The sequence below is a fragment of the Grampus griseus genome, assembly GCF_964374135.1.
Source record: "Grampus griseus genome assembly, chromosome: 2".
In the NCBI taxonomy this organism is placed as follows: Eukaryota; Metazoa; Chordata; class Mammalia; order Artiodactyla; family Delphinidae; genus Grampus; species Grampus griseus.
The window spans coordinates 28050968-28076067 of record NC_139018.1 but is presented as its reverse complement, the minus strand read 5'-3'; the positions used below and the strand labels follow the sequence as shown (position 1 = coordinate 28076067).

The following is a 25100-nucleotide window of genomic DNA, read 5'->3' as shown; positions in this document are numbered from 1 at the left end:
ATTATGAATGAAGGTCAGAATATTTTCATATGTTTAAGAACTATATATTTTTGTCTGCTGAGAACATCTCAACTAGTATAGTGACCCAGATAGAACAAATTATTTAAGCTTTGTAAGTCCAAGTTCCTCATCTGTAAATTGGGAATAAAAGTAGTAAGTAGGATTGTTGGATGATTAAATGAAATTTGTGTACAGTATTCAACACAGGCCTGGCACATAGCAAGCATTCAATAAGTTATTTTGTGATGGCTGACAGAGCAGCAGGTAGGACAGGACAGATTAAATTAAGAAAAGAGCATTCATCTCCATGTCTTCAGGCACACAGAGCCTTGTTCATTTACATTGCCATTCATCAGAAATGCAAAGTCAGAGCTTTCTTTGTCTTAGAAGAGGAAAGAACCTTTTCCTATTGGCTACTGGAACCCAATCATAGGCTATCGGCAGAGCTGGCGAGGGGGTAGCACAGCCTCATCTCTAACATTTAGACTCAGCCAAGAAATTTGGTTTATAAATTTGGTTTAATATGAAATAAAAACAAAAACAGAAGAGCCCAGATGTACATTTCTTTATTCCACCGTGGTTTTAAACTCCCAGCTAGCCAAGGTTGGAGTGAGTCTCTACTTGTAAACTCAGTGGGATGCCAGCCAGCCGTTTTATGAAGGGGAAGAGGACAGAGGCCTCGAGTTGAGAGAAGAAACAACGTAGGAAATCTCGCTTCCCCTAAACAAGATTACACTGTATTTCATAAGCTAGAAAATAGACCTCTTTATTTTTAGCACATCAAACTGGTGTCCACAAAAGGAGAGCCCAGGAGAGATTTGTTTCCTGTAAGAAGCAGTATGTATTTAACAGAGGTCTTCTGAGGTGGGCACCCTGCTTTGTGGTAGCCCTTGCTGTGGTGTACAGGAGCTATTGCTGGGTAGATTCTGAATGTTTATTTACCTGAAGCTACTGAATATTTTCTTTAGACTTGTATAAAGCCCTGGCTCCCCCTTTTTTTTATCAACTCCCCATATTTTTTTACATTGCCTTTTTGCTGCTTTCTCAGGCTCCTTGCTCCCCTTCATCTGTGTCTCTTACTAGCAATATAGTATCAGTCTTGCTTCTCTGAGATGAGGGGATCTTCTGCCCCTCCCCGGGGCCACAGAACTGGCAACAAGGTGGAGATGTGGCACAACTGGCCCAGACCAGATTTGCTGAGTGGTGGTGATGGTTCTTGGGAGGAGGCATTGGAGTCACTCCCCAAACTCCCCCCAATCCTTTTTTGCTTGATAGATTCTGAAGGACCATCCCAGGGCAGATATAGCCTCTGATCCAGGTGTGGAATCATCAGGATGATACGTGGATCATGGCTGGAAAAGGGTGTGTGCAGTGTGAGGCCGAAGGACCTTGCATGTTTGCACAGCTTGAGGGGCTGGTTCAGGGCCATCCTTTGGTAAGCATCCCATAGCAAGGCCAGGACAGATGGCAGACTGGGCCTCACGGCCAGTGGTTGAAGCATTAAAGCACTTGGTGGTGGTTGAGACAAGCAAGGGCATGGCGGTGTGGAGGTGGTGACAGAAGCTCACAGGCAGAGCCGAAGCTGGGGGAGATGAAAAGCAGGTGAGGCTGGCTGGGAGCTGGCTGCAGGGCCTCCTGCCCGGTGTCTTCATGTCGTCCCCCCAACCAGGAGAGCTTTCTCAAGGCCCCGCCTGTGGCCAGGGCCCACTTCCAGGTAACCGCCTGCACTGACTCCTCGCTGCTACTCCTTGGCGGTGCAACGTGGGGGGCCTGCCTCGGCAACATAACCTGGGGGGCAGTGGCAGCGGTAGGAGCCCTCCGTGTTCTCGCAGTGACCTTGGACACAGAGTGCTGCAGGCCCGTTCAAGTCATCACATTCATTCACATCTAAGAGGAGGAGAGGGAAGAGAGAGCTGTAGGGAGCCCACGTGCCTCCGGCCTGCTGCCTCTGCCCCTCTGGCCACTAAGCCCTGACCCCTGCCCTGCAGTGCAATCCTAGGTGTGGTGGCCGGAGGATAAAGCCACTGCCCGAAAGGAAGCAACTCACGGATACAAAGCCGGTGATAGTGAGCCCATACTGTGACCATGCTGTCTTGTCCCTGCCTTTCTTCTATCTGGGAACCTCCATGGAAAGGGCTTTCTAAACACAGCGTAGACCTTTGGAGCTCTCGCCCCTCGGCCTGGAGCCTGGCAGGCCTGCTAGGGGGCAGCAGTGAATCTCCCAGCTAGGCTCCGTCCTGTACCCTCAGTGAGCAGTGGGCCAGTCTGACTTTTCCACATGGAGCCAGCAGGGCCATCCTGCTCCCTGGGCATTGCCACTCTGATTCCAAACCTACCCACACAGGCCATGTTGGCCGTGTCCAGCTGGAAGCCCTCGAAGCAGTCACAGGTGTAGCCCTCCTGCACGCGCACGCAGCGGCCATTCTCACAGCCGTTCAGGATGCCGCACTCCTCGGCCTGAAGCCCTTCAAAGCCGGCCTGGTGCTCTGGTAGGAGGGAGTCAGAGAGAGAAGGGGTCTGAGGCCTTGTACTCCACCCTGGGGCCCTCGCCCTCCGCTCAGAGGGTTTCCCCTAATGAACTCCTGGGGTCGGGGTGGGAAGGATCATAACACTCTCACAGAAAGATGCTGAGACGAAAAGCAATACTCTTAAAAATAAGTACGTGTCATTTTAGATGGAGAGGCACGCTTACTTTAAATGAGTGCTCTGGGGAGGTTGGGACTCATTGCTTTCACAACGCCAGGGCTCCTGAGCGCTTGGGTGTCCCTGTACAGTTTTGATTTTGTTGTGGTTGGTGGCAGGGTATTTTGTTAAAATCTTTACATAGTTTTTTTGGGGCGGACACGATTGGTAGCAAAAGGGAATTACCCTCACTCACCACAAAGCAAAACTCCTCCAAGATCTGCCTAACCCTCTTCTTTCTCTAAGCAACCCCCCTCCCCTGGAAACGACCCTGTCCCTAATCTCAGTGCAGTTTTGATCAGTCTGATGCAGTGGCTGTCCCCATGGCAGGTACTGCATCCACTGCACAGATGCCACGTCCGACTTCCTCATTAGAATCCAAGTCCCGAGTGCTGGGGTCATTGCCACTTACAAACTGGGTGACCACAGTGGAACTTTAAAGTGATTAGAAATCCTTGATTCCCATTTCAGGTCACAAGTATGAACCTGTAGAGCAGGGTATCCTGCATACTGTAAGTGGCGTGGTGGGAGTGTGCTTTTGTCCCCCTCTTCAACTCCCACAGGCAGCTTTTGGGGTTGGGATGATGCCCTGTACCTCTCTGTGTCCCCTGTGCTAGTCCATCAGAGGGAGGTGTTAACGTGTGACCCGGGCGTTTGGAGTTCTCCCTTGAGTGACCCGTGAGGAGGCTTGGGGGTCTTTTCCCTTCCCTGTCCTCACCCTGCTGACAGTGATGAGCAGATGGAGGAGATGGAAGTGAAACAGCTTCAGAGCCCACCTCTTCCCCATTTTTGCAGCAACACAGACCTGGATGGCTGGCCACGTAGTGGGGCTGGAGTTCTGAGGGCTGCAGGGGAGGCTCAAGGACCGGTGTGCGGTCCTCTGGGCGGCTGGCCGTGTTGGGGAAGGGCGGCTCAGGGATGGTGTCCTCGGGGCCCAGGTAGTTGTAGAAGGGGACCCCGTCTGGGCCATAGAGGCTGTAGTGCAGGTCCTCGGGCCCAGGGCCATACTCATAGCCGGGCCGGAAGTGGACCCCGGCCTCCCGCTCTGCTTCAATGCGGGCCACGTTGCACAGCTGAGCGTAGACCTCTGTCAGGGAGGAGGGAGAGAGGAAGCTGGGCCTGGCTCCTGGTAGCTGAAGCCTGGAGTGCTCTTTCCCCAGCTCATGCTCACCGCCCCACGGAGAGAGGGAGCGTGCTGGGACTGCCGTCCTCTGTCCCCAAACAACAGGGACAGAAGACAGGGCCTTGACTTGCCCTACTCCATTCTAAACCCACAGACCTGGCTGACTGTGGATTCCAAGGTGAGGACAGCCCCTACCCTGGGGCCCAGCCCAGCTCTGCAGGTGTCCCCCCTTCCCTCCTTCAGGCACAGGCCGCCCTTCTCACCAGAGCTCCTGGGGGGGCACAGAGCACACTGCTGGCTCCAGGCCTCGCCGTCCTGGCAGCAGCACTCAGTGTAGGTGGTGTGGCGCCCGTGCAGGGGATGGCTGCACACGTAATTGGTGACTTTTTTCCAGCAGATGTCCGTGTGGATGTCATGGTCAGGCAGGTCCTCTGGCGGCACAGGGCACGGAGGCATGTGAGCCCCCCAGCCCAGGTCCGCTCCCCCGGCTGCCCCACCGCCCCATGGCCCCCCCACTGACCCGCACTGCTGGTGCTGTTCACGCAGCGCTGCTGGCTGAGGTCCAGGGTGAGGGGCGGGCTGCAGAAGCAGTGGAAAGAGCCTTCCGTGTTCATACACCCGCCGTTCTCACAGGCCATGTCCTGGCACTCATCGTGATCTGGGAGGCAGGGAGATGGGAGGAAGGTCGAGGGCAGTGCCAACGCGGCCTGCCCACAGGCCACCTTCAGGGAAGGGGGTTTTCTTGTAACTGTGTCCCCTCCTCACCCCCTTCCCAGGGATGCCTTTCCGGTAGGTTCCCTCACCTCAGACCTGCCCGCTGTAGTGGGTGTCTTCCCTGGGAAGGGGAACTCCCAGCAAGAATTGGGCTGGCTGGCAGGGGTGGGTGAGCACTCAGCTCTGGGCCCCAGGGTGGGGAGGGGTGCTAGGTGTCTCACCCTCACACTTCCTGCGGGCAGCGTCGTAGTGGTAGCCAGGATCGCACAGGCAGATGTAGCCAGGCACCGTGTTGAGGCACCGGCCGTTCTGGCAGAGACCAGGCCCAAACATCACACACTCGTCGGCATCTGTGGGAGGGCAGAGCTGAGGCGAGGGGAAGGCGAGAAGCAGGATGGGGCAGTTCTTAGGACTAGGGGTTCCAAAGCCAGACTGGCTGGGGTCGAATCCCGGCCTTGCCACTTGCTAGGTGGGTGACTTCGGGCAAATTGCTTAAGTTCTCCTTGCCTCAGTTTCCTACCTAGAAAATACGGATACCACTACGTAACCTCTTAGAGTTATGATGAGGATTAAAAGGTTAGTACATGTAAGGGGCTTAACACGGTGCTTGGCACGTAGCAAGCATTCAAGGGGAACTACTTCCATTTCTGTTATTTCCTTTTCCGGTTTCAGGTGTGAGCCCATTCCTGAACCACCCTTCCTGAGTGTGAGTTCCCCAAAGTTTTGGGCTTCGTAAGTGGGGCCAGGGAGACCAGCAGCTGCCTCTGGCCTGTGTCCCTATGCCCTGTGACTGGGTTAGTCAAGGCATCATAGTTTGTTCCTTGGAGGGTTCAGCCTCGAGTGAGCAGAGAAACCAAAATGGGGTTGTATAGACACTTCAGGAGGAGCTCAGGTCAGAACTTCCAGCTAAAAATCTGCAGCCCTGGGACAGGAACGTTGGTTGGAAGCACCCTGAGAGGCAGGGACTGCATGCAGAGTTTCCCTGGGGGCCTCCTGGAGGACGAGGCCGGGCCTAGTCAGGTGAGTGGCGTTCGGGAAGGAGGGTCTGTAGGGAGGTTACCTGTGTATGTGGTCTGTCCAAACATCCAGGCTCCTTCCACAGGGATGTAGCCTTTCCCACTAGGGCAGATCTCGCTGAATTCGACTGTGCAGGGAGGCATCCAAGCTCAGAGGGAGAAGGGTTCTGCCACCCCCCTTCCTCTCCCCCCTTCTTTCAGTGTCACCCTGCAGAGCTGACCCTGAGAGGATTTGGGACCCTTGGGGGCCTTACCTGAGTCCTCGGCTGGGCACAGCTCACAGGCATCTCCCCAGCCGGTGCCCTGGGTGCAGCAGCACTCGGCCTGCGTGGTGTTCCGGCCCAGAAGACTGGAGCAGGGCGGCTGGCCCTTTTGCCCAGAGTAGCATCCCATGCGGATGGGGCCTGGGGGGTGTTCCCCTGCCGGGGCCTCAGGGATCCTGTGACCTATTTGCGATAGAAGCCCCTTATTATTGTCTGTTCATGGCCCCCTGGGGCACCCTAGCCTTTGAATTTATTTTAAAATTTAACCATTTATATAGCGCTTTACAGTGTGCGAAATGCTTCCATCGTCTCGCCTGATGCTCTTCACACCCGTACGGAGAGCTCACCCGAGGCCATCTGTCCTAGAAGAGGCAACCGAGGCTTCGAGAAGCTAGGTGACTTGCCAAAGCCACCTAGTGGCTTAGCAGAGAGTTGACCCCCGTTCCTCTGGTGCCAAACCCCCGCTCCTTCCAGCGTACCATCCTGCCTCCCTCCACTGCAGTGGGGCGCCCCCAGTCCCTGGCATACCGTATGGGCAGCCCTCTCTGCCCATTCCTCTGCTTCACACTGTACCCCTGACCCTCCCACCCTTCCTTGTCCTAAGTCCTGCTTGCTTTTCCCCAAGTCAGAGAAGTCCAGCTGAGTCCCATCCCGCCAGGGCTGAGAGGCTGAGCCCAGCAGCGTCCCTCGGTGGAGTGGGACGGGGAGCGTCGAACTTAGCTTCAGAGTCTCCCTCAGCCAACAGCTCCCCGGGGTTGGATCGAGGGTCCCTCCAAGGCTCAGTCTGAGATCCCTGAGGCCCCCCTAAATTGGCATTATAGCTTCTTGAGCCTCCTGTAGGGTCGTCACAACCCTGCAGCCTCCTGGAAGTTCCCTGGCCTGGAGCAGACTCGGCACCGCACTCTCAGACCCCTCACCGCTCGGCACTCCATCCCTGAGCTGCAGCCCGGCCGGCCCACATCCCTAAGAGCTGGAGCAGTGGAAGTGCTTTGTAAGCCATGGAGTGGTGGTGCACAACGACGGGGTGGGGTCCGGGGCTCACCTCCAGCCACCCGCGGTCGGCAGCGCCCCTCCTGAGCGTCATACTCCTCCAGGTCGCTGGCGCAGAGGCACAGGAAGGAGCCCTCCACGTTCTCGCAGAGTGCCGCCCCGCATACCGCCAGCATGAGCTCGCACTCATTCACGTCTGCCAGGCAGGAGGACAGACTCGTGGGCAGAGGAGAGGCAGCCCAGGCACCCCTGCCCCTGCCTCAAGCCCAGCAGGCAGATCCTTGTCTCATCCCCCCCAAAGAAACAGGCTAGGCCTTGGGGCAAGAGTGGAAGTGGGTATGAGTTAGCAGGAAGGAGGAACAGATGAGCAGAGGGCATGGGAAGGAAGAGGAAGAAGGAGAAGGGTGGCAGAAAAGAGTCCGTAAGTGGACAAAGAGGAAGGGTTCCTCCCTCCGCACGGTCCCCACATGTGCCCCTTGAGACCTTAGGGTCTCTGGGGAAGGGTGGTGACTTCACTGGCGTGCTTGCTTCCCCTGCTGGTTGAAGGTGGCCTCGCTTCCTTGACCAACCTGGCCAAGGTGCCCCTGTAGGGTGGGGCTGAAATCTCCCTCCCTTGCCACTCTGTGAGGACCCCTTATGGAGCCTTGTTAGACCCTGAACATTTCAGGAGGAGGGCCCTAGGGCCCCTCTCTGCAGGGCAGCCAAGATCTGCGGAGATGGGATCAAGGGCCCAAGGGCCTTCCCTTCCCTGGCTCAGGCTTCTCACCAATGCAGTCCCAGCCGGAGGGCGAGGTCTCGAAGCCCTGGTCACAGAGGCAGCGGAAGGAGCCTTCGGTGTTGTCGCAGAAACCGTGGCTCCCACACATGGTGTCGTTGGCACACTCGTCTATGTCTGTGGGACAGGGGAGGCTACAGTGTAGGGTGTGCTCTCTATTCTCTGGGAATTCTTATTTATTTGGTCTACTAACACCAAGATTTCTGAAAGCTAACTTCTGAATACAGGAAAGGAAAACTCTAACACTGACATTCCTCTTCAATTTTTGTGTAAGCACTGCTGTATGGAAAATACACAAACTTCAAACAGCAGCAAAAAATAGTTTCTAGCTGGATACATGAAAAATAGGTGTCCTCAGGCTTCTCACCCTGGACACCCGCTCCCGACTCACCAGCACAGTCTCCAGTCGGGGCCACATGGAAGCCGGGCTGGCAGCCCGGGACACAGCGGTAGGAGCCGGGGCTGTTCTCACACCTCCAGGCCCCACACGCCGAGCCTCCGAAGTCCTCACACTCATCAGTGTCTGTCCCCAGAGTCATGAGAGGGGACAGAAGCGGCCGGGTCACTACTCTGGCCCCACCTCTCTGGCATTAAAAGGTCATGCCCCACAATCTCTGGGGTCTTTGATCTGTTCCAAATTGGTGTGCTCGTGTCAACCCCCAAGCATCAAGTTCAGGATCATTTCCCCTGACCCGCAGGGCTGAGCGTCTAGGAGGTGAGAGCTCTGCTATTTAGGAGAGCACCGAGCTCTCAGCCTCTGTGACACTCCTGTCCCCCACACCCTGCTCTCTACAGCAGAGCACTTTCGACTTCTCTTTATAGAAAACCTTCCCCAAAGTGTATTATGGAGAATCGTCTTCATATCTGTCTCCCTTGGTCAATTTCAAGATTGTCCATAACTGTCTATTTGTTCCAGCAAAAGACATTAAACCCAGGTGGTGTTTAATAAATATCTATTGCATCAGTTTGGCTTTAAAAACTAGATTATGTGCTCTGCTAGCACAAGGAGTCCCTGAGTCAGCAGAGGCTCAATAAATGCATTGGATGATTAATCTGTGGAAAGTTCTCTGCTTCCTGGAAGCTGGGGGTCCAGGTCCCAGGGAGCTGAGGAGGAGGCAGAGTGGAGGAGACAGATGTGGGGAGGGGCCCCGTTCGCTCCCCCCAGAGCCCTTACCCACACACTCCCCACTCTCTGCGGAGGTCTGGAAGCCAGTCTTGCACAGACAGTTGAAGGAGCCCTCAGTGTTGACACATTGCCCCCCGAGACACCGGTCAGTGACTGCACACTCGTCCACATCTAGAATAGAGACATCTGTCAGCAGGACCAGCCATGGGTCCCCAGGGCCCTGTGCAGCTTCCTCTGGGCCCTGAGGAGCCCATAGGAGGGCCAGGGAGTGGCTCGAAGTAGGAAAGTGCTGGAAGGTCCCAGGGAGAGTCCAGAGCTGGAAGCCAGAGGCCCGACTGGGGGGTGGAGCCCTGGAACTGGGGCTGTGTCAAGGGGAGAGAGGGTGAGGGCACCTGCCATAGACACCATGGAGAGGCCCTGGAGGAAGACTGAGACCCTCCTGACACCTGCCTCCCGTCTCATCACTAGCCTCCTATCTTCCCATCCTGGGTGGGACCGTGAGCATTTTATTTCAGTACTCTAGATAGCCTCTAGCGCCCCCTGCTGCTGGCTCCTCACCCTGGCAGCTGGCGCCCCCCTCTGCACTGGCAAAGCCGGGGGCGCAGAGACAGAAAAAGGACCCGTGGCTGTTGAGGCACTCGCCGCGCGGTGCGCAGTACTCCTCTCCCACGCACTCGTCCACGTCTGTAGGGAGAAGATGGGCTGTGCTGTCTCCCGGGGACGCTCCCGCCTCCCCGCGCACTCTGCCCCCGTCCCCGGTGGGGAGACCTGAGCCACTCACCCTCACACACAGTGCCATTGGCCAGCTGGAAGCCCGGGGGGCAGAGGCACTGGTAGGAGCCAGCCGTGTTCTTGCACTCGCCTCCCAGGCAGCTCCTCTGGGGGTCTTCACACTCATCCACATCTGCAGGGTCACACAGGGAGGAGGGCAGCCGATGGCAGCACCTCCCAAGGGCAGGAGCCAACGGGGAGGTCTCCAGAGCACCTGGCACCTGCCTGAGGAGACTGGACCCATAGGGGCATCGTTCCCTTGTAAAGCAGCACAGCTGGGAGAAGCTGGCGAGGGAGCCTTTGGGGAGCGGGATAACTGCAGCTCCCTCCTTCTGTCCCAGCTCCCCCACCTTGGGGACAGTTGGCCTATCCCGGCAACCCTGGCCTAGGGTGGCCGAACCCCACTGCCCTCATCATGGCTGAGATGGCTGAGATTTCGCTGAGAAACAATTGGGAAGGCAAATGAGAAATAAGCCGAGGAAGCAGATACAGAGAACCTGAGAAGGTAACAGAAACTAGATTATTATTACTATTTTTTTGGGGGGGGGGGGAAACGCGGGCCTCTCACTGTTGTGGCCTCTCCCGTTGTGGAGCACAGGCTCTGGATGCGCAGGCTCAGCGGCCATGGCTCACGGGCCCAGCCGCTCCGCGGCATGCGGGATCTTCCCGGACCGGGGGACGAACCCGTGTCCCCTGCATCAGCAGGCGGACTCTCAACCACTGCGCCACCAGGGAAGCCCGAAACTAGATTATTTAAATTGGCTACAGATTGCCTGGTACAGGCCAAGGTTTTTCAGAATATGGTCCCAGCACCCACCCTTACAAGGAACCCTTGAGGACCTTCTTAGATGACAGATCTCAAGGGCCCCCGACAGAGGTGGATTTAGTAGGTCTGGGACAAGGCCCCGGGAAGCTGCCTGTTGAACAAACTCTCCCAGCGATTCTGACACGCGCTGAAGCTTGTGATCCAGTGGCTCAGTGGTCCCCTAGACCCAGTTCTGCAGTCGCCTTTCCAACTGCTGTTGGGGGAGGGGCAAGAATAGGTGTCCCCAGCTGGCCCACCATCTGAGGTGAGCGCCCTTCTCTAAGGGTGATGGGTTAGTCTGCACTCTTCTCCCTCACGGCGGGGGGGCCTCTCACGTCACAGGTGTGGCCCAGGGTGCTGGGCCGGTAGCCCCGCTCGCAGTCGCTGCAGGAGAAGGAGCCGGCAGTGTTGGTGCAGACTCCCGTGGGGCAGACTCCCAGAAGGGCACACTCGTCTAGTTCTGGGGCAGACAGCCAGCCAGTCCCCGGGGGCCTAGGAGGCCTCCCTCCACCTGGTGAGGCAGGAAGCACCCCACGCCTCTGGCTCCCTCTCTGAGCTCATAGGACTTTCTGGGGGTCCCTGGGGAAGGGGAGGCCCTGGCTGTGAGCCTTCTGTAGGGCAACCCCAGTACCCTCTCCCCGGGATGCTCCTGGGGCAGCTCTACCGTCAGCTTCCCTCTTGCCTCCGTGACTCCCTTTTCCTCCTGTCCTCATGGAGGAGGAAATAGAAGCTGTCCCTGGGGCCAAGTCCATTCACAGGGTCCTCTAGCCTAGCCTGGAGACCCTCGGCATCAGCCCCAAGCTGGGGGACAAGTGGAGTGCTCTTTGAGAGGTAAGAGGGCCTGTGTTCTCGGTCCCTCTCTGCCATCCCCCCTCCCCCGGGTTACCTTCGCAGGCGGTGCCGTCCTCATTCACCCAGTACCCACTCTCGCAGGCCGAGCAGGTGAAGGAGCCCTCCGTGTTGAGGCAGAGGCCCGCAGGGCACGAGGCCCGGCTGGCACACTCGTCAACATCTGAAACAGGCCATTGAGCTCTGTGTGGGGCTCTGCAGGACAGACACGCCAGGCTAGCCAGAGACCAGGGGGGCGGGAATGGGGCAGGGTGGGGGAAAGGACGGGTCTCGCAGCCACACGTTGGGTCAGCGTGCTCAGGGATGGGGGCCAGAGGGAGGGAGCTGCAGGCTGACTCGCTGCGGACAAAGCGTGCTTCAGATCTTCTTCGTACCTTGGCAGCCCTTCTCGTCTGAGGTGACCTCATAGCCCGGCTCACAAGAGCATCTAAAGGAGCCCTCCAGGTTGATGCACGTTCCACGGGTGCAGACCCCGGGGGTCAGACACTCATTCACATCTGCGGGAGAGAAGTCCAGGATGGCGGGCTGGCCTCATCTCCCTCACGCGGCCTCCATCATCAGGCTGAGAGCATCTCAATTATGAGGCCAGGGAATCAGCATTCAGAGGGGCCATAGGCACCCTGGGAAGGGCATGAGGTCCTTCCTGTTCCTGGGCCCACCTACTTAGACAGGGTACCCTTCTCCCCTGAGCTCACTTCCCCCCACCGAGCTCACTTCAGCTCTATCTAGTGACACAGAGCATCCTGCAAATTCCTAGAAAAGGGGGCCGGGTCCCGCAGCCCTGGGACTGGTTTGGCCCATCTGAGGACACCTGCAGGCAAGTGTCTAAGACCCTTGACTCACCTTATAGTGAGTCTGAACCTCTCTGGTCTCCTACCCGCCAAGCAGACTGGCATTATCTCATGTTCCCAGCCCACCCACCAGGTTCAATAGGCGAGTGGGCAGCGTAGAGAGAGGGCAAGTTATGCCTGGGTGGCTGAGTGGCGGTCTCAAGGGCCTGGGAAACGTCTGCCCTCTCCAGAGCCTCAAAGCGTCTATTCACAACTCAGTCCCTCCTGGCATTCTGAACCCTGGGTCCTTCTTCCTGTAGGGGCTGAGGGGAAAGAGCATTCCTCCTACAGATGACATGCAGCACCCCTCCCCCTGGAGGGAGAAGAGCACCCGCTGTTCAGTTAGGTGTTGCTGTTAGACACTGAGACATTGAGATGCAGAAGAGCAGAAGACCACTCCTCCCTGGGAAACACACCACTGGTGTCAGCCTCTTCCAAAGACGCTTGGTACCTCACTCTGCCTAGCAGGATCCAGCCACAGAAGCCGCTGGGACCTTGGGCTGTAGCCCAAGGATGGATGTGGCCAAGGAGCTGACAGGCACCCCCCACCCCCGGCTGATTCAGAGGGCAGAGCACCCGTAACTGAAGCACACCCATCTCAGCCCCAGCGTCATCTGGGAACCCAGCCAGGTCATGGAGGACAATAGCCTCCAAGCCACTTCCCTCTGCCCACCCCTTCCCCTTCCTGTTGTGGGCTCATCCAGGGGTCCCAAGGCCAAACAGCCCCCTCAGTGCCTTGGCAAGCAGCCCTCACCTACACAGCTCCCACTCTGGCCCCTGTAGCCCTCCTCGCAGGGCAGGCAAGTGTAGGAGCCAGGGGAGTTGACGCATCTCCCGTCAGGGCAGGTGCCGGGGTGATGGCATTCGTCGATATCTGCAAAATAACAACCCCGCCCGCCTTGGTCATGTCTGCGAACCACGGCACATGGGTGGGCTGTGAAGAAGCAAATCCTTGACCCTGCCCTTGGCTGGGGAGAAAGAGGGATGTCAGTTTCTGTACTGATGGAAACTAGGAAAAAGTGAGTGCTGTCCTGTGTTCCCAACCCCACCTCCCATCCACTGTCCTGGACAAAAGAGAGATGGAAGACCTTTAGGAAGGGAGACTCCCTGGTGAAGGAGGCTGCCCTTCCACTAGCTAGGGGAGGGTGAGAGAGCTTGAATTCATGAGCTGGACTCTTGGGAAGGGCCTTCGTATCTCCCTTGTTCCTTTACAAGGGGTGACAATGACGTGTTTGGACGTGCTTGGCAGATCCCAGAGGCCCCAGAATAGATCCCAGCTGGGCAATGAGGGCCAAATGGGCTTCCCTGCACCAGGAAATGAGGACTGAGCGTGATCCCCCAATCTTAGATGTGGCCAAGACCAGCCCTGAGGCTGATGCAGAGTGAAGGGTGGAGGCTGGCAAGGCTTCTCAGCTGGAGAGGAGACTTTTCTTCTAGCTGAGAACCACATAGAGCTCCAGCACCCACTCTGGTGAGATCCAGGAAAGTCAGCCAGAAAGGATGAGTCTGAGCACCAACCGGACAAGTAGGGGAAGGGGTGATCCATGGAGAGAGAGCAGCCAGTCCTGGGAGAGTGACAGGGAGCGGGAGGGTGAGCTCTCTCCCAGGAACTGCATGCAGGGCTCTTCCCAGCATGAAGCTTGCATACTGGGGAGTCCACCATCCAAGGCACCCAGGCGACCTGGGCTGAGTTAGGGAGGTTGTGACGCAGGGATTGAACTCTGGGTCAGGACTGCAGGAGGACATTCTGCTCCTCTGGCCCAGTGTCGAGGCTCCCAGTCTCTATTCATGACAGACAGAACTATTCATGACAGACAGATTGACCGAGTGCCAGATTTACCCTCCCTATGTGGATAACTGTCATTCTCCTGCAGGGAGGCCACCAGTTCATGTAGATTCAGAGACCCTATTGCCCAGGAGGAAGACCTACTCAGCACCCGTGGAGGAAAGAAAGGCGGGAAGCAGGGCCAAGGGTCAGAACACAGGCTTTCTGCAAAGGGACCCAAGCCAGCAGCTGTCATAATAGAACAGGACATGGGCCCGGAAGTGGAGGGTGAATACGAATCTCCTCTGAGGTTGTTTGGTCTACAGAAGACCGGGTACATCAAAGCCCTCTGTCCCAGGGAACCAGTACCTCTCAAGGTCAAAACTTCGCCCTGAGGGTCCACATGAGGAAGACATACACAGGGCGGGTGGTTTTTCAGGTGGTGTGTGTAAGGAGATACCCAGAACTCCCGGGCAATCTTGGGGACACTGAGATAAGGCTCACCTCTGGAAAGAGGGCAGCCAAGAGCCCCTAGCTGGGCTGTGGTGACACCAGGCTAAACTATTCTAAGGGCTTCTGTAAAGACAGAGATGGAGAGAATGAGGCAGAGGTGGAGGAAATGAAGGTCCTAGGGCCACCAACTTTGGCCAGCACCATGGCCCGCTGGCCTTGGCTGGGTACCAAAGGAAAATGGGCAAAGCCATTGGGAATTATCCACAATTCCTGCTTCAGGGATGTGAGACTCCGGGATGAAGAGAAAGAATGAGGCAAGGATCCTCCTCTAAGACCACACTGAGGAAAAACGGAGTCTTTGGACCTCTGCTGCAGGGATCAGGCAGGACAGGAAGGAGATTAGATTTACCAGGAGCAAAGGGCCCTGAGGTCTGCCCTGCCCCGAATGTTCTGGGCACATCTGTGGAGGTGGTGCCCGAACTGTTTCACACTGGGCGTTAGGAGACTTGCAGGACGAATGCTGTTCACTGAGAATTCCAGCTCTCCACTTCTGGGCCACGGTGGGCTGTGCCTCCTCATCCCTTGTGGTTGGATGGGGCCAGGGGACTAGTGCTGGCCAGTAGCTATGACGTGTGTAATTCATGGGCCCAAACATTTATTTGTGTGCAACCCCGCAGGGTGCTCTTTCTTTCTTCCATGAACACTGGCCACATTCAAGATGCCGGCCATTCCTTTAGCCAGGTTCTAGGGTGAGGAAACGTGGGGCAGGATGTTTCCTCATGATGGACATGTGGCCTTGGTCAGATATCAAGTTTGCGGTGTCCTAAATCACTAAGGTTGAGGTTGGTTGTTCATGTAGTGTAACCTGGCCTGTCCTGGCACACCCACCACTGGCACACCTGGCACACCTTCCTCAGACCAGAGCCCCAGCCAGCGATGATCATGTACGAGAAGTCTGTCAGCAGGTGAGAGAGGGAGGGCAGAGGGTCAGAGCAGCCCACAGTCTCCACCTGAGCCAGGGCAGGCCTCTTCTAAGTGGGGGTGGATATAACAGAGCCACTAGCCTAGCCGATTACAGGAGCCAGATAACGATTCTGGATGAAGTGGGTTCCATGTGAAAGGCACAGGCTCTGACGTCACCAGATATCTTGAGGCCGTTCCACCAGCCTCTTGGTGCCTGGAGCCAGATTTTCCTGCCTAGTCTAGGGTTTGAATTTTAATCTAAGCTTATGATATGCTTTGGTAGCTTTTACCCTGGTCCTCGGGGGGCAGGAGCTGTCTGTCTTTTTATTGCTATATTCCTAGCCCATGGCTGGGACCCAGCTGGCGCTCAACAAGTGTTTGCTGACCGAAGAATGAGACCATGTGACTAACTAAACCTTCCCATCCTCTTGGTATGAGGCTGCTGAAGAGATCCCAGAAGACCCAAGGAAACAGTCACCCCAGGGACCAGCTTGCCAGCCTGCTGTCTGTACACTGGGAGGATCCTGGAGCTTCTCTGACCAGCACTGCAGCCTCTGCGTGAGGAAATGTGAGGGTGCTGCCTCTGTTCCTCGTGAGAGCACAGGGTGGGGAGGGTGCTCACTCAGGCGCCAGACGCTCAGGTGACCTTGGACGTGGGTGGGGACAGCAGAGCCCTGGCAGTCTGCAGGGGAATCTGACCCCTTTCCATGGGAACCCAGAGTCCTGGTACGATGGAAATGCCATCGAGACTTTGGATGGGCTGCTGTCCAGACCACTCGGGCCTTTCACCAGATACTTGAAGTTTAAGTGGAGAGAGTGATTTCTTAGTTGGAAGAAGAAGAAAGAAGGAGAGGAAATTCACTGGGCTCTCGGGGTGATGGGCCGGGTCTGTGGTTATGGATGGAAACCTGGGGAAGTGTGCAGGCTACATCCGTTTTTCTCTCAGCAGACTCAGTGTCTGCCCTGGGCCAGGAACTCAGCCTGACCTCCCAGCCGAGGTGTGTGTCTGGAACCTGGCGTTGAGGGGAGATTAGACGTGCGAGAGAACGGGTCCTCAGACAGTAGTGCCGCCCCCTACTCGCTGTAGGGTTGCACGTGCGCTTTGTATGTGGCAGGTTATTCAGTACTCACAAGAGCCCCTAAGATGGGCATTATGGTTTCTATTTTCAGACATTGAGACAAGAGCCAAACCCAGGCCTGTCTCCGCCAGAGCCTGTGCTCTTGCACGGACTGGTTAGTATAAATTTGATATTTTTAATGTCCTGGTATTTTTCTTAGTTCATTTCCTTTAGTTTTGCTTTACTTTTTAACAAAGTCTAATGCCAAATTAATAATGTTCAATGCTTAAATGAGGCAGTCTATCAGATCCCTAGCACAGCACCTGGCACGTAGCAGGCACACATCAAATGCTAACTCCCTTCACTCTCCCTTCTCCCGGAACATGCCAGGATGTCTGTCCCCAGTAAGTTAGTGAGGATAAGGGAAGTGGGTTCAGGTTTGGATCATAAGTGGGCCTGAGTTTAAACGGGGAGGCATTGAGAGGGGAAAGTAACGCGCCAGGGATGCAGACAGAGTATTGTCTGTCCTACATCCCTAGTGACCTCTCCCCTTTGCCAAGACCTGCCAGGGCTCTGGACTCTGCTTCTGTGGTAGTGGCATTGGGAAGGGGGTGGGCTCCCTTCACCAGACACAGAAGCTCATCTCTCGCCTCTAGGACCCTCTGAATCCTGGCCCGGGGAAACCTGGAGGCAGGGAGGCGTCTGGGCCTAACCTTGGATCCAGGGCAGGACTTCCTTCCAGAGAGAGCCTGGATTCCCCCTCACCCCTTCCTGTCTCAGCCAGTCTTGGGAGCACATGACCCAGGCCTCTTGCAAGCAACTGAGAGCCCCAGCCTGGCAGGGGGTTGGAAGTGGCAGGGCTGCCAGGAGCTGACATGATGGTGGCAGGTTCAAGCCAATCTGTGAGGACATCAGTTGGCAATGACACAGCCACCTTATGGCAGGGCCTGGGAAAGGGGGCCAGGATGAGGGCTCATTTGTTCATTTATTCCACTAGCATTTGTTGGGGTGTCCAACACATGGACATTTGTCAGGTGTCCATGCATGGTCATCTAAGGATATGGTCCAGCTCTGAGGAGCTCACAGCCTTAAAGCTTTAGCAGGTAGGCCAAGCCCAAGGCCCCAGGCACCTCCCAGATAGATCAACCTTCCCTCTGCCGCATGACTCAAGGTGAGGGGCAGAGGTGCACGGAGGGGTGCTCCCGGGATCTCATGTACATAAAGTTACTGTGCTCCATGCTGCCGGGACAGACAGGATGTCAAAATCCCACTGAGGGGACAGAAGGGCTCCAGAATCCACAGATCGGTCTCTCTGTGTGAAGGAGGGGGCTCGGCATCAAGGGGCCCAGTCGGGGATAAGCTGGAAGGGGAGCTGGTGGTGGGCAGTGCCCGGGGAGGGGCTAGGAGAGGGAAGAGCGGCACCCCATTCCTTACCTTGGCAATGGCCCTTCCTGACCATCGCGTAGCCCTGGTCACACTCGCAGTGGTAGGAACCCTCCGTGTTGGTGCACCGCCCCCCGCTGCACACCTCGGGCTGTCCACACTCGTCTATGTCTGTGAACACACAGAAAAGTCCTGAGTTGGGGCCAGCCCTGCAGGGGGTCCTGGGACATCTGTTCAGAGGCCAAGGCCAAGGACAGCCATGCTGAGGCCCAGGCAGGGAAGGCATCCTTGCTGCAGCGATGAATGGCAGGGTGTGAGACTGACCTAGCTCAGGCCCCTGCAAACTCCTGAGTTCCTTTCTCCTGGAGGAGACGGCTACTTTGGGGGCCCATGGGGACTCTCACAGCTGTCTCCTTACCCCAGTGCAAGGGCTGGTCTTTAGGTCAGGTGGCTGTGCCTATGGCAGTATCTGAGGAAGCCAACGAAGTCCCCCTCTTGACCCCAATAAACCCCCCAGAAGTCTGCTCCTAGAGTTCCTAGGGGCCTTCCTAAAGGTTAGGGATTGGAATTCCCTGGCGGTCCAGTGGTTAGGACCAGGATGGTGCTTTCACTGCCAGGGGCCCTGGTTCGATCCCTGGTCAGGGGAACTAAGATCCCACAAGCCACGTGGTATGCCCCCCCACCCCCCAAAAAAATAAGTTTAGGGATTAAGTAGCCAGTGAGAGACAGCATCTTAGGCAGCTGTGGATCTGTCCCTTTGGTTTCTGCCATTGTCCCAAAGCATAATGGTGCCCTGTGATGGCTTGAAAGCCCAAGCCTGGTCATGCCCCTCCCCTGCTGGGTTCCCTGCTGCTCAGCCTGCCTCACAAGGCCTCACCCCAGCCTTGCTGTTTGTGCTGATCCCCACTGGTCCAGCCTCCAAGCCTTTGTTCACACAAATGCCTCTGCTTGGTTTGATGGCCTGCAGAGCCCTACTCCCATTCCAAGGATGGGTTCAGGGCTTCCCTGGTGGTGCAATGGTTAAGAATCCGTCTGCCAGTGCAGTGGACACGTGTTCAACCCCTGTTCCGGGAAGATCCCACATGCCGTGGAGCAACTAAGCCCGTGTGCCACAACTACTGAGCCGGCATGCCACAACTACTGAAACCTGCGTGCCTAGAGCCCGTGCTCAGCAACAAGAGAACCCACTGCAATGAGAAGCTCGTGCACCGAAACGAAGACCCAAAACAGCCAAAAATAAATAGAATAAACATAAATTTAAAAAAAAAAGGTGGGTTCAATTTGTCAACTCCAGGTCACTCTGGCCACTCCCCATTCCCTGCCCCCCACAGTCAAATTAATGGAGGACTCACCCTTGCCCCAACCCATAGCAATGGTTCAAACACTTCACAGAGGCTTTGTGCAGATGAAATGAGATAATCCAGGTAAAGGGCTTAGCACAGTGCCTGCCTGACACAAGGTGAGCACTGAAGAAATGTTAGCTATTATTATTTTTATTCTAGCATTAAACCTACCCTATAAAATCCAAGCTCCTCAGTCTGGCATGTGAGACCTTTTGTGACCTAGCCCCGCCTGGTTCTCTCACCTGGGTTGCTGCTTCCCACATGCCTCCTTCTTTTTCTTTTATGGTCAAAATTTTAATGTCAAAAACTTATAAATGTTTGGTATTAGTCCACATACAATTCAGTTTTTGGTGTAGAGTTCTTTGGCCTCACGAAAAAACACTTGGTTTACTTCACTAATAGGAATATCTCTTAATGCTGAGATGGCCTCTTCTTGGTAATTCTTCTGCTGTCGATTTCTGGCATATTTATCTGTGATTGCGTGAATGGAGTTGAGTGGAGAGGTACTCATCGTGTTCATCCCAAATAAGAGCACATATAGTAGTCACATGATTACTATAGTAATGAGGAGGTACACAGGCAATACAACTGCTCGATATTTTTGAGGCCAACAGGATAAGCCTGAGGAGTTTAGCCTAAGGAGCTTCTGCACATGCTGTTCCCTCGCCTGGAGTGGCTTCCCACCCACCAGCTTGGCTGTTTCCTTCTCATCTCTCAGTGAGGCTGCCCTCGCCCCTCCAACCCATATGGCCCTTCCCAGGGTTCCCTTAGGAATCAACCCTTATATTGAATAGTAACTGCTTTTTTTTCTCCCTGACTGCTGAGAATGTGCCTTATTATCCTAGTGTCCTTAGTACCTAGCCCAGACCCCCCCAAAGCACTTATTGCATGAATGGAATAGTAAGCATTTGTTTACAGACATGAGCAATACTTCATGACACTTTAGTGCACAGTAGAGTCACTGGCAGATGGTATAAAATGTACACTCCCAGGCCCATGTCCAGAGATTCTGATGCAGCAGTACTGGGCGGGCCCAGGAACCTGCATTTTAATAACTCTCCAGGCAATTCTGAAATAACTGGTCCTCCCTTTGGGAAGCTAAAGAGAACCTGATAAAGGACCCACAAACTGGTAGGGCCAGGATGACTGCCTGATAGATAAGCCTGGGAAAGCTGACTTGTTCTATGGAGAAAAATGGAAATGGAAAAGACCCGATCTTAACACCCATGCAAGGATGGACTCCAGATGGACTAAAACATGTCGTGAAAGGCAAATCTGTAACTTTAATGAAAGAAGGTGTAGGAGAATATCTTTGTGAATTAAGAGTGGGGAAGGACTTGTTAACTAAAGCTCCCAAAGCATAAAAAATAAGGCAAAAAGGTGAATTTCAATATATCAGAATTAATGATTTCTGTTAAAGAAAGAACATGTGGATAAGGTCAATGGACAGAGGACAAGGTGGAAGAGTTGTCATATCTAAACCCAGGCAAGTATCTGGAATCTATAAGGAACTCCTAAGGAGCCACAAGGAAAAGCAACCAAAGGCCACTGGAAAAGAGAGCAAAAGATAAGAACAAGGGCTTCCCTGGTGGCGCAGTGGATGAGAGTCCGCCTGCCGATGCAGGGGACACGGGTTCGTGCCCCGGTCCGGGAAGATCCCACATGCCGCGGAGCGGCTGGGCCCGTGAGCCATGGCCGCTGAGCCTGCGCGTCCGGAGCCTGTGCTCCGCAACGGGAGAGGCCACAACAGCGAGAGGCCCGCGTACCACAAAAAAAAAAAAAAAAAAAAAAAAAAAAGATAAGAACAAGCAGTTTCTAGATAAGGAAACCCAAAGGCTCATATACGAAAAGATGCTCATAGATACTAGTAAAGTAAACGTTATTTTAAATATTTAATAATCAAATAATTTATCTTAATCAATTATTTATATTTATATTAATTTCAATTCTAGAAATTGTAATGCCTTCTATTAATTATATAAATTAATTAAATAATTTATAAATAAGAATAAAGTAAATATTTAACATAAGGAGGTATTGTTTTACCAGAGCAGCAAAATTTAGAAAGTGGATGTTACCCTGGATGAGGCCTCATCACACCACAGCCAGACCCCACTGGGAGAAGCTCTGACAGCTGACCTTGACCTTCCTGCCTCCTCCCCCAGCTGTCGGGTTGGCAGAGACATCTGGACGCCCAGGCTGGCACGAGGCAGGACCCTTTGTCTGGGCCAGTCCTGGCGACACCCTTCCGTGCAGCAGTCACTGCTTGTCCCAGGCCAGCATCGCGGGCCGGGCCTGCAGGGAGCAGTGCCTCTGGCCCACAACACGTGCCAAGGCTGCGAAGCCCAGAGAAGCCCCTTGCTCCCGGCCTCTGCCGTTGATAACTCCAGACTGTTCTGAGCACTGCTGCCTGAGTCATCTCCCTGAAAGCTGGCTGACCGCATCGCCGCCCTCTGCTTACAAACCTCTATTGGCTGCCACTGTCTGCGGGACAGCGACCAAGCACTTCAGCCTGGCACTCAAGACACTTCGCAAACTGGCGCCGGCTCCTGACACTTCCTCTGCATACCCCGCGCTCCCATCACACTGGATTTATCATTATTCCCAGAGCACGCCAGGCTTGTTCATTGCTCTGCCCTCTGCAGAAATGGTTCCGTTTCCCCGAAATACCCTCTGCTCCCTCCTTCCCTTCACCGTGTGTGTAAGGGAAGGTGTTGGAAGCAAACCATGTTTTGGGGCCAGGGTGACTTTGATTCTGTTTCCAGCTCTGCCACGGCTCTAGGTGTGAGGTCTCTGGGTGGTTCAATTCACCTCTCTGAGCCTCAGTTTGCTGAACTGTAAAATGGGGATAAGGATTTGTGCTGCATGGGGTTGGGATGATGAGCTTCATAAATAAAGGGCTTAGGACGGTGCTGCCATATGAGAAGTGCTCATTAAATGGTAGTTGTTATTATTCTGTCCCCACTCAAACGCCCCTTTGGGAAACCTTCCCACATTCCTCCATACAGAACCAGTGCTTCCTCATCCCACAGTGCCAACGTTCACACCTCACTCATTGCAGTGACCCTAGAGCTCACACAGCGCCCAGGCCAGAACCAGCAACGTGAGCCCCAAGAACAGCAGTGTCATTCTCTAGGTGAAGGATCCCAGCTCGGTTACGGATCTTACAGCACTGCTTCGAAAGCGCTGCACCCTATTCTCTGTAGTTCGTAAAAAAGTATGTGGAGTGTTTCGTATGTGGTGTAAATGCCGCGTATTAAAGGGCCTTTCTTGGAAGCGTCTTTGTCCAGCGGCCCCATGCAGAGCTTCCCAGGGAAGCTTAAAGCCTTCAGGCATTTCCCAGCAAGGGCAAGCCTGCTCCCGAGGCTGCCTGGAATCCCAGTTGGTGTCCTCACGGGTCACCCTCTTTATCCAATAGGAAAGAAGCTCCTTGTCACTCAGGATTTGGGGACCTGGTTTTTCGTCTTCATCTCCAGCCATGTCCCCAGACCCCTCACACTCTTGGCTCCAGTCACAGTTCCTTGGAGCGTTGGTGAATGTTGCTGCCTTTCAGATTCCTATTCCTCCATCTGGTCTCAGCGACCTCAGCCTCAGCGCAGGGTCTGCTTCCTCCCAGGTCCAGGTTAGAGCCCTGGTCTTGGTTCCTGCGGCCCCCGTATTCCCCACACTCTGCAGCTGTGTCACTGGGTGCTGTGAATGCCTGGATCCTCTTCCACCCCAACACTACCTGTGCGGTCCTGTGCCCCTCCCAGGGGCAAAGGTGGCTCACCTTACCTTGGCATTCCTGTGTGGCCCCCGAGGTGGCCAGCGTGTAGCCAGGGTAGCAGAAGCAGGAGTAGGAGCCCACGTGGTTGACACAGCGCCCCCTTCCCTTGCAGGGGTCCTTCAGACACTCATCGTCATCTGAATGGAGGGAGGTGAGAAGGACAGTCAGGGAGGCCTTCCTTTGGGCACCTGCCAGCCACCTGCCATGCTAAGGACTGGACAGGGAATGGTGCTGTGGGGCTAGGAGGGGATGAGGGAGCAGAGGAGGCTGGGAGTTGAAAAATCTCTAAGGCTGAGGGCCATGAAGTCGGTTCATTGGGCCCATTCAAGAACCAAGGGCCTGGGGCAGTGGCCCCGCACCTCCCCCCTGCCCCGTGTCCCCCTCCCCCAGTGGCCCGGTGATAACTTCCTTTCTCCTTCAAGGCACAGTGGATGTGTCTCCCTTGTATAAGAATACTGGGGGAGTGGATGAGGCCCACACTGGATGATTTATGTGTTATGCCTCCGAACCTCTCCCCCAGGGATGGCCGTGGCTTCAGTCTGCTATGCAGACTGAGGGGTGGGCTGATCTCAGAGCTGAAGGCTCCAAGTACCAGTCAGGGGACCCTGGGGTGGCTTCCCATCCTCCTGAAGTCCTGGGGACTCATCAGATGGTGCTCCCAGAGACCGCTCTCCCTGAGGTTAAGGTTAGCTTTGTCCATAGGGATTGCTCTCCTCAGTCCATCCACCACAGAGCACTGCTCGGGCTTTCGGCTGCCTGGACTCTGAACTGTCCTCCAGCCCTGCCTCCACCCACCCCAGCCACTGAGTGAGCCCAGGCTGCCCACGTGGATACCTGCGCAGTAGGCCTGGCTGGGGTGCAGCCGGTAGCCGGGGCTGCAGATGCATCTGTATCCATCAGGGAGGTTCACACAGGTTCCCGGGCCACAGATGTTGGTGGCTCCAGCAGCGCATCTGTCAATGCCTGTGGGTGATGGAGCAAAGCAGAGGTTATGGTGGGGTGCGGATGGGTGAAAGCAGTGGAGTGGGGTGGGGGCAGGGCACACGGGCCTCAGAGGACCACAGAAGCCTCTCCCCAGCCTTAGCTGGGCCCTCCCACATCCACGTATAGCGTGGCCTGTGTAAGAACCCACGGCCCCTCCTCCCAGGGCCCCGAGCCCTACCAGGATGGAACTTGAGGCACTGCATCCCTCTGACCGAGACCCAGGGGGTTCCAGTAACCTGTGTCCCGCGTCCCAGCAAAGGGGCTCCCCTGCTGAGGCCTCCAGCCTGACCTCACCCTGAATACGGGGACAGCTCTCATCCACAGCGAGTGCTTCCCTTCCCTGGCAACTCCTGACCAGTTTTTCTTAGGCAGACAGACAGATCTGGTGAGGGGGGTCTTGGGACAACTGCCAGGGGAAGAGGGGAGGGGTGGGCGCGGGCTAACTGAGCAGGGCCTTGAGTGCCATGTTGAGACAGGCCTGTAAGCAAGGGGGTCATGGGAGGTGGGGTGTGATCAGAACTGTCTCAGAAAGACCACGCATCTTGCATGTCATCTTGTTCAGAAAGGCAGCAAGATGGCAGATGGACTGGGGTGGGAGGGGAGGCACAGAGGGCCCCTAGAAACCTGTTGAAATGAATTAAACAAGAACTGCCTTGGGTGGTGGTAATGGGTAAAAATGGGAGATGGAAACTGAATTCAGAAACAGTTTGGAGACTCGCCAGGACTCAGGGCTGAGGCTGCATAGAGAGCAAGAGATTATAGGTCTTTTGAACTGTGTCCATAATACCAGCAAAGTACCTGGCGCTTAAAACATGCCGAATGGACAAATGACTGAATGAATGAGCGATGCTCTCACTCCAGGTCTCAGCCGGAAGCCCACACACCCACGCTCCCAGCCCTGCCCCACAGCACTGAGGGAACCCCAGAGACCCAAGGAAATGGGTCAGGATGTGGCCTGTGGTGGTGCACAGCGGGGCTTCACAACGTTTGCTAAATTGGACTGAACTGAACGTGCACACCGGCCTGTTTGTCGGGCTACCCTGCCCCTGGCCTGGCTCCAAGTTTGTGTCAGCCTGGGGGCTCAGGAGGACCTCCAGCCAGGTTCTAAATGTCCTCCCAGAGGGGTGGGGTTGGGGGATGGCAAGGGGGAAGAGGGATCAGGCGAAAGTCTATAGATCGTGGGAGGGATTCTGTCCCCACATAGCTGAATCCCCAGCTGAGCCCCTTAACCCAGCTCATCTTGCCTGCCGAGCGGAGGGGGGCCGAGGACACTCGTTGGAGCAGCGCACTGAGCCCAGAGAAGAGGGGTCCTGGGGGAGGGCAGCAGGGACGCCCTGGTTCAGGCCTAGGAAGGCCAAGCTCCCAGCCCCACCCACACTCTCTGGACTGTTCCACCAACCTGCAGGGTCTCTCCCTCTGCTGGAGGAGATCTGGAAATACC

The 25100-nt window shown here is 55.5% G+C and overlaps 1 protein-coding gene across 1 annotated transcript in view; it reads right to left on the bottom strand.

Annotated features, from left to right (window-relative positions):
- Positions 1-1729: 1729 nt before the first annotated feature.
- Positions 1730-25100, bottom strand: part of LTBP2 (latent transforming growth factor beta binding protein 2) — a 96818-nt gene continuing 73447 nt past the window's right edge. Inside the window, exons 16-35 of the mRNA XM_082647337.1 lie at positions 23510-23638; positions 22684-22812; positions 17618-17737; positions 12699-12818; positions 11489-11611; positions 11152-11277; positions 9471-9593; positions 9248-9373; positions 8738-8860; positions 7955-8086; positions 7555-7680; positions 6841-6984; positions 5790-5981; positions 5580-5663; positions 4741-4869; positions 4326-4463; positions 4069-4236; positions 3488-3769; positions 2337-2486; positions 1730-1887 (exon numbers count right to left, since the gene is read on the bottom strand). Coding sequence (XP_082503463.1) covers positions 1742-1887; positions 2337-2486; positions 3488-3769; positions 4069-4236; positions 4326-4463; positions 4741-4869; positions 5580-5663; positions 5790-5981; positions 6841-6984; positions 7555-7680; positions 7955-8086; positions 8738-8860; positions 9248-9373; positions 9471-9593; positions 11152-11277; positions 11489-11611; positions 12699-12818; positions 17618-17737; positions 22684-22812; positions 23510-23638 — 2810 coding nt within the window. The 3' untranslated portion in view covers positions 1730-1741. The remainder of the gene's footprint in view (positions 1888-2336; positions 2487-3487; positions 3770-4068; positions 4237-4325; positions 4464-4740; positions 4870-5579; positions 5664-5789; positions 5982-6840; positions 6985-7554; positions 7681-7954; positions 8087-8737; positions 8861-9247; positions 9374-9470; positions 9594-11151; positions 11278-11488; positions 11612-12698; positions 12819-17617; positions 17738-22683; positions 22813-23509; positions 23639-25100) is intronic.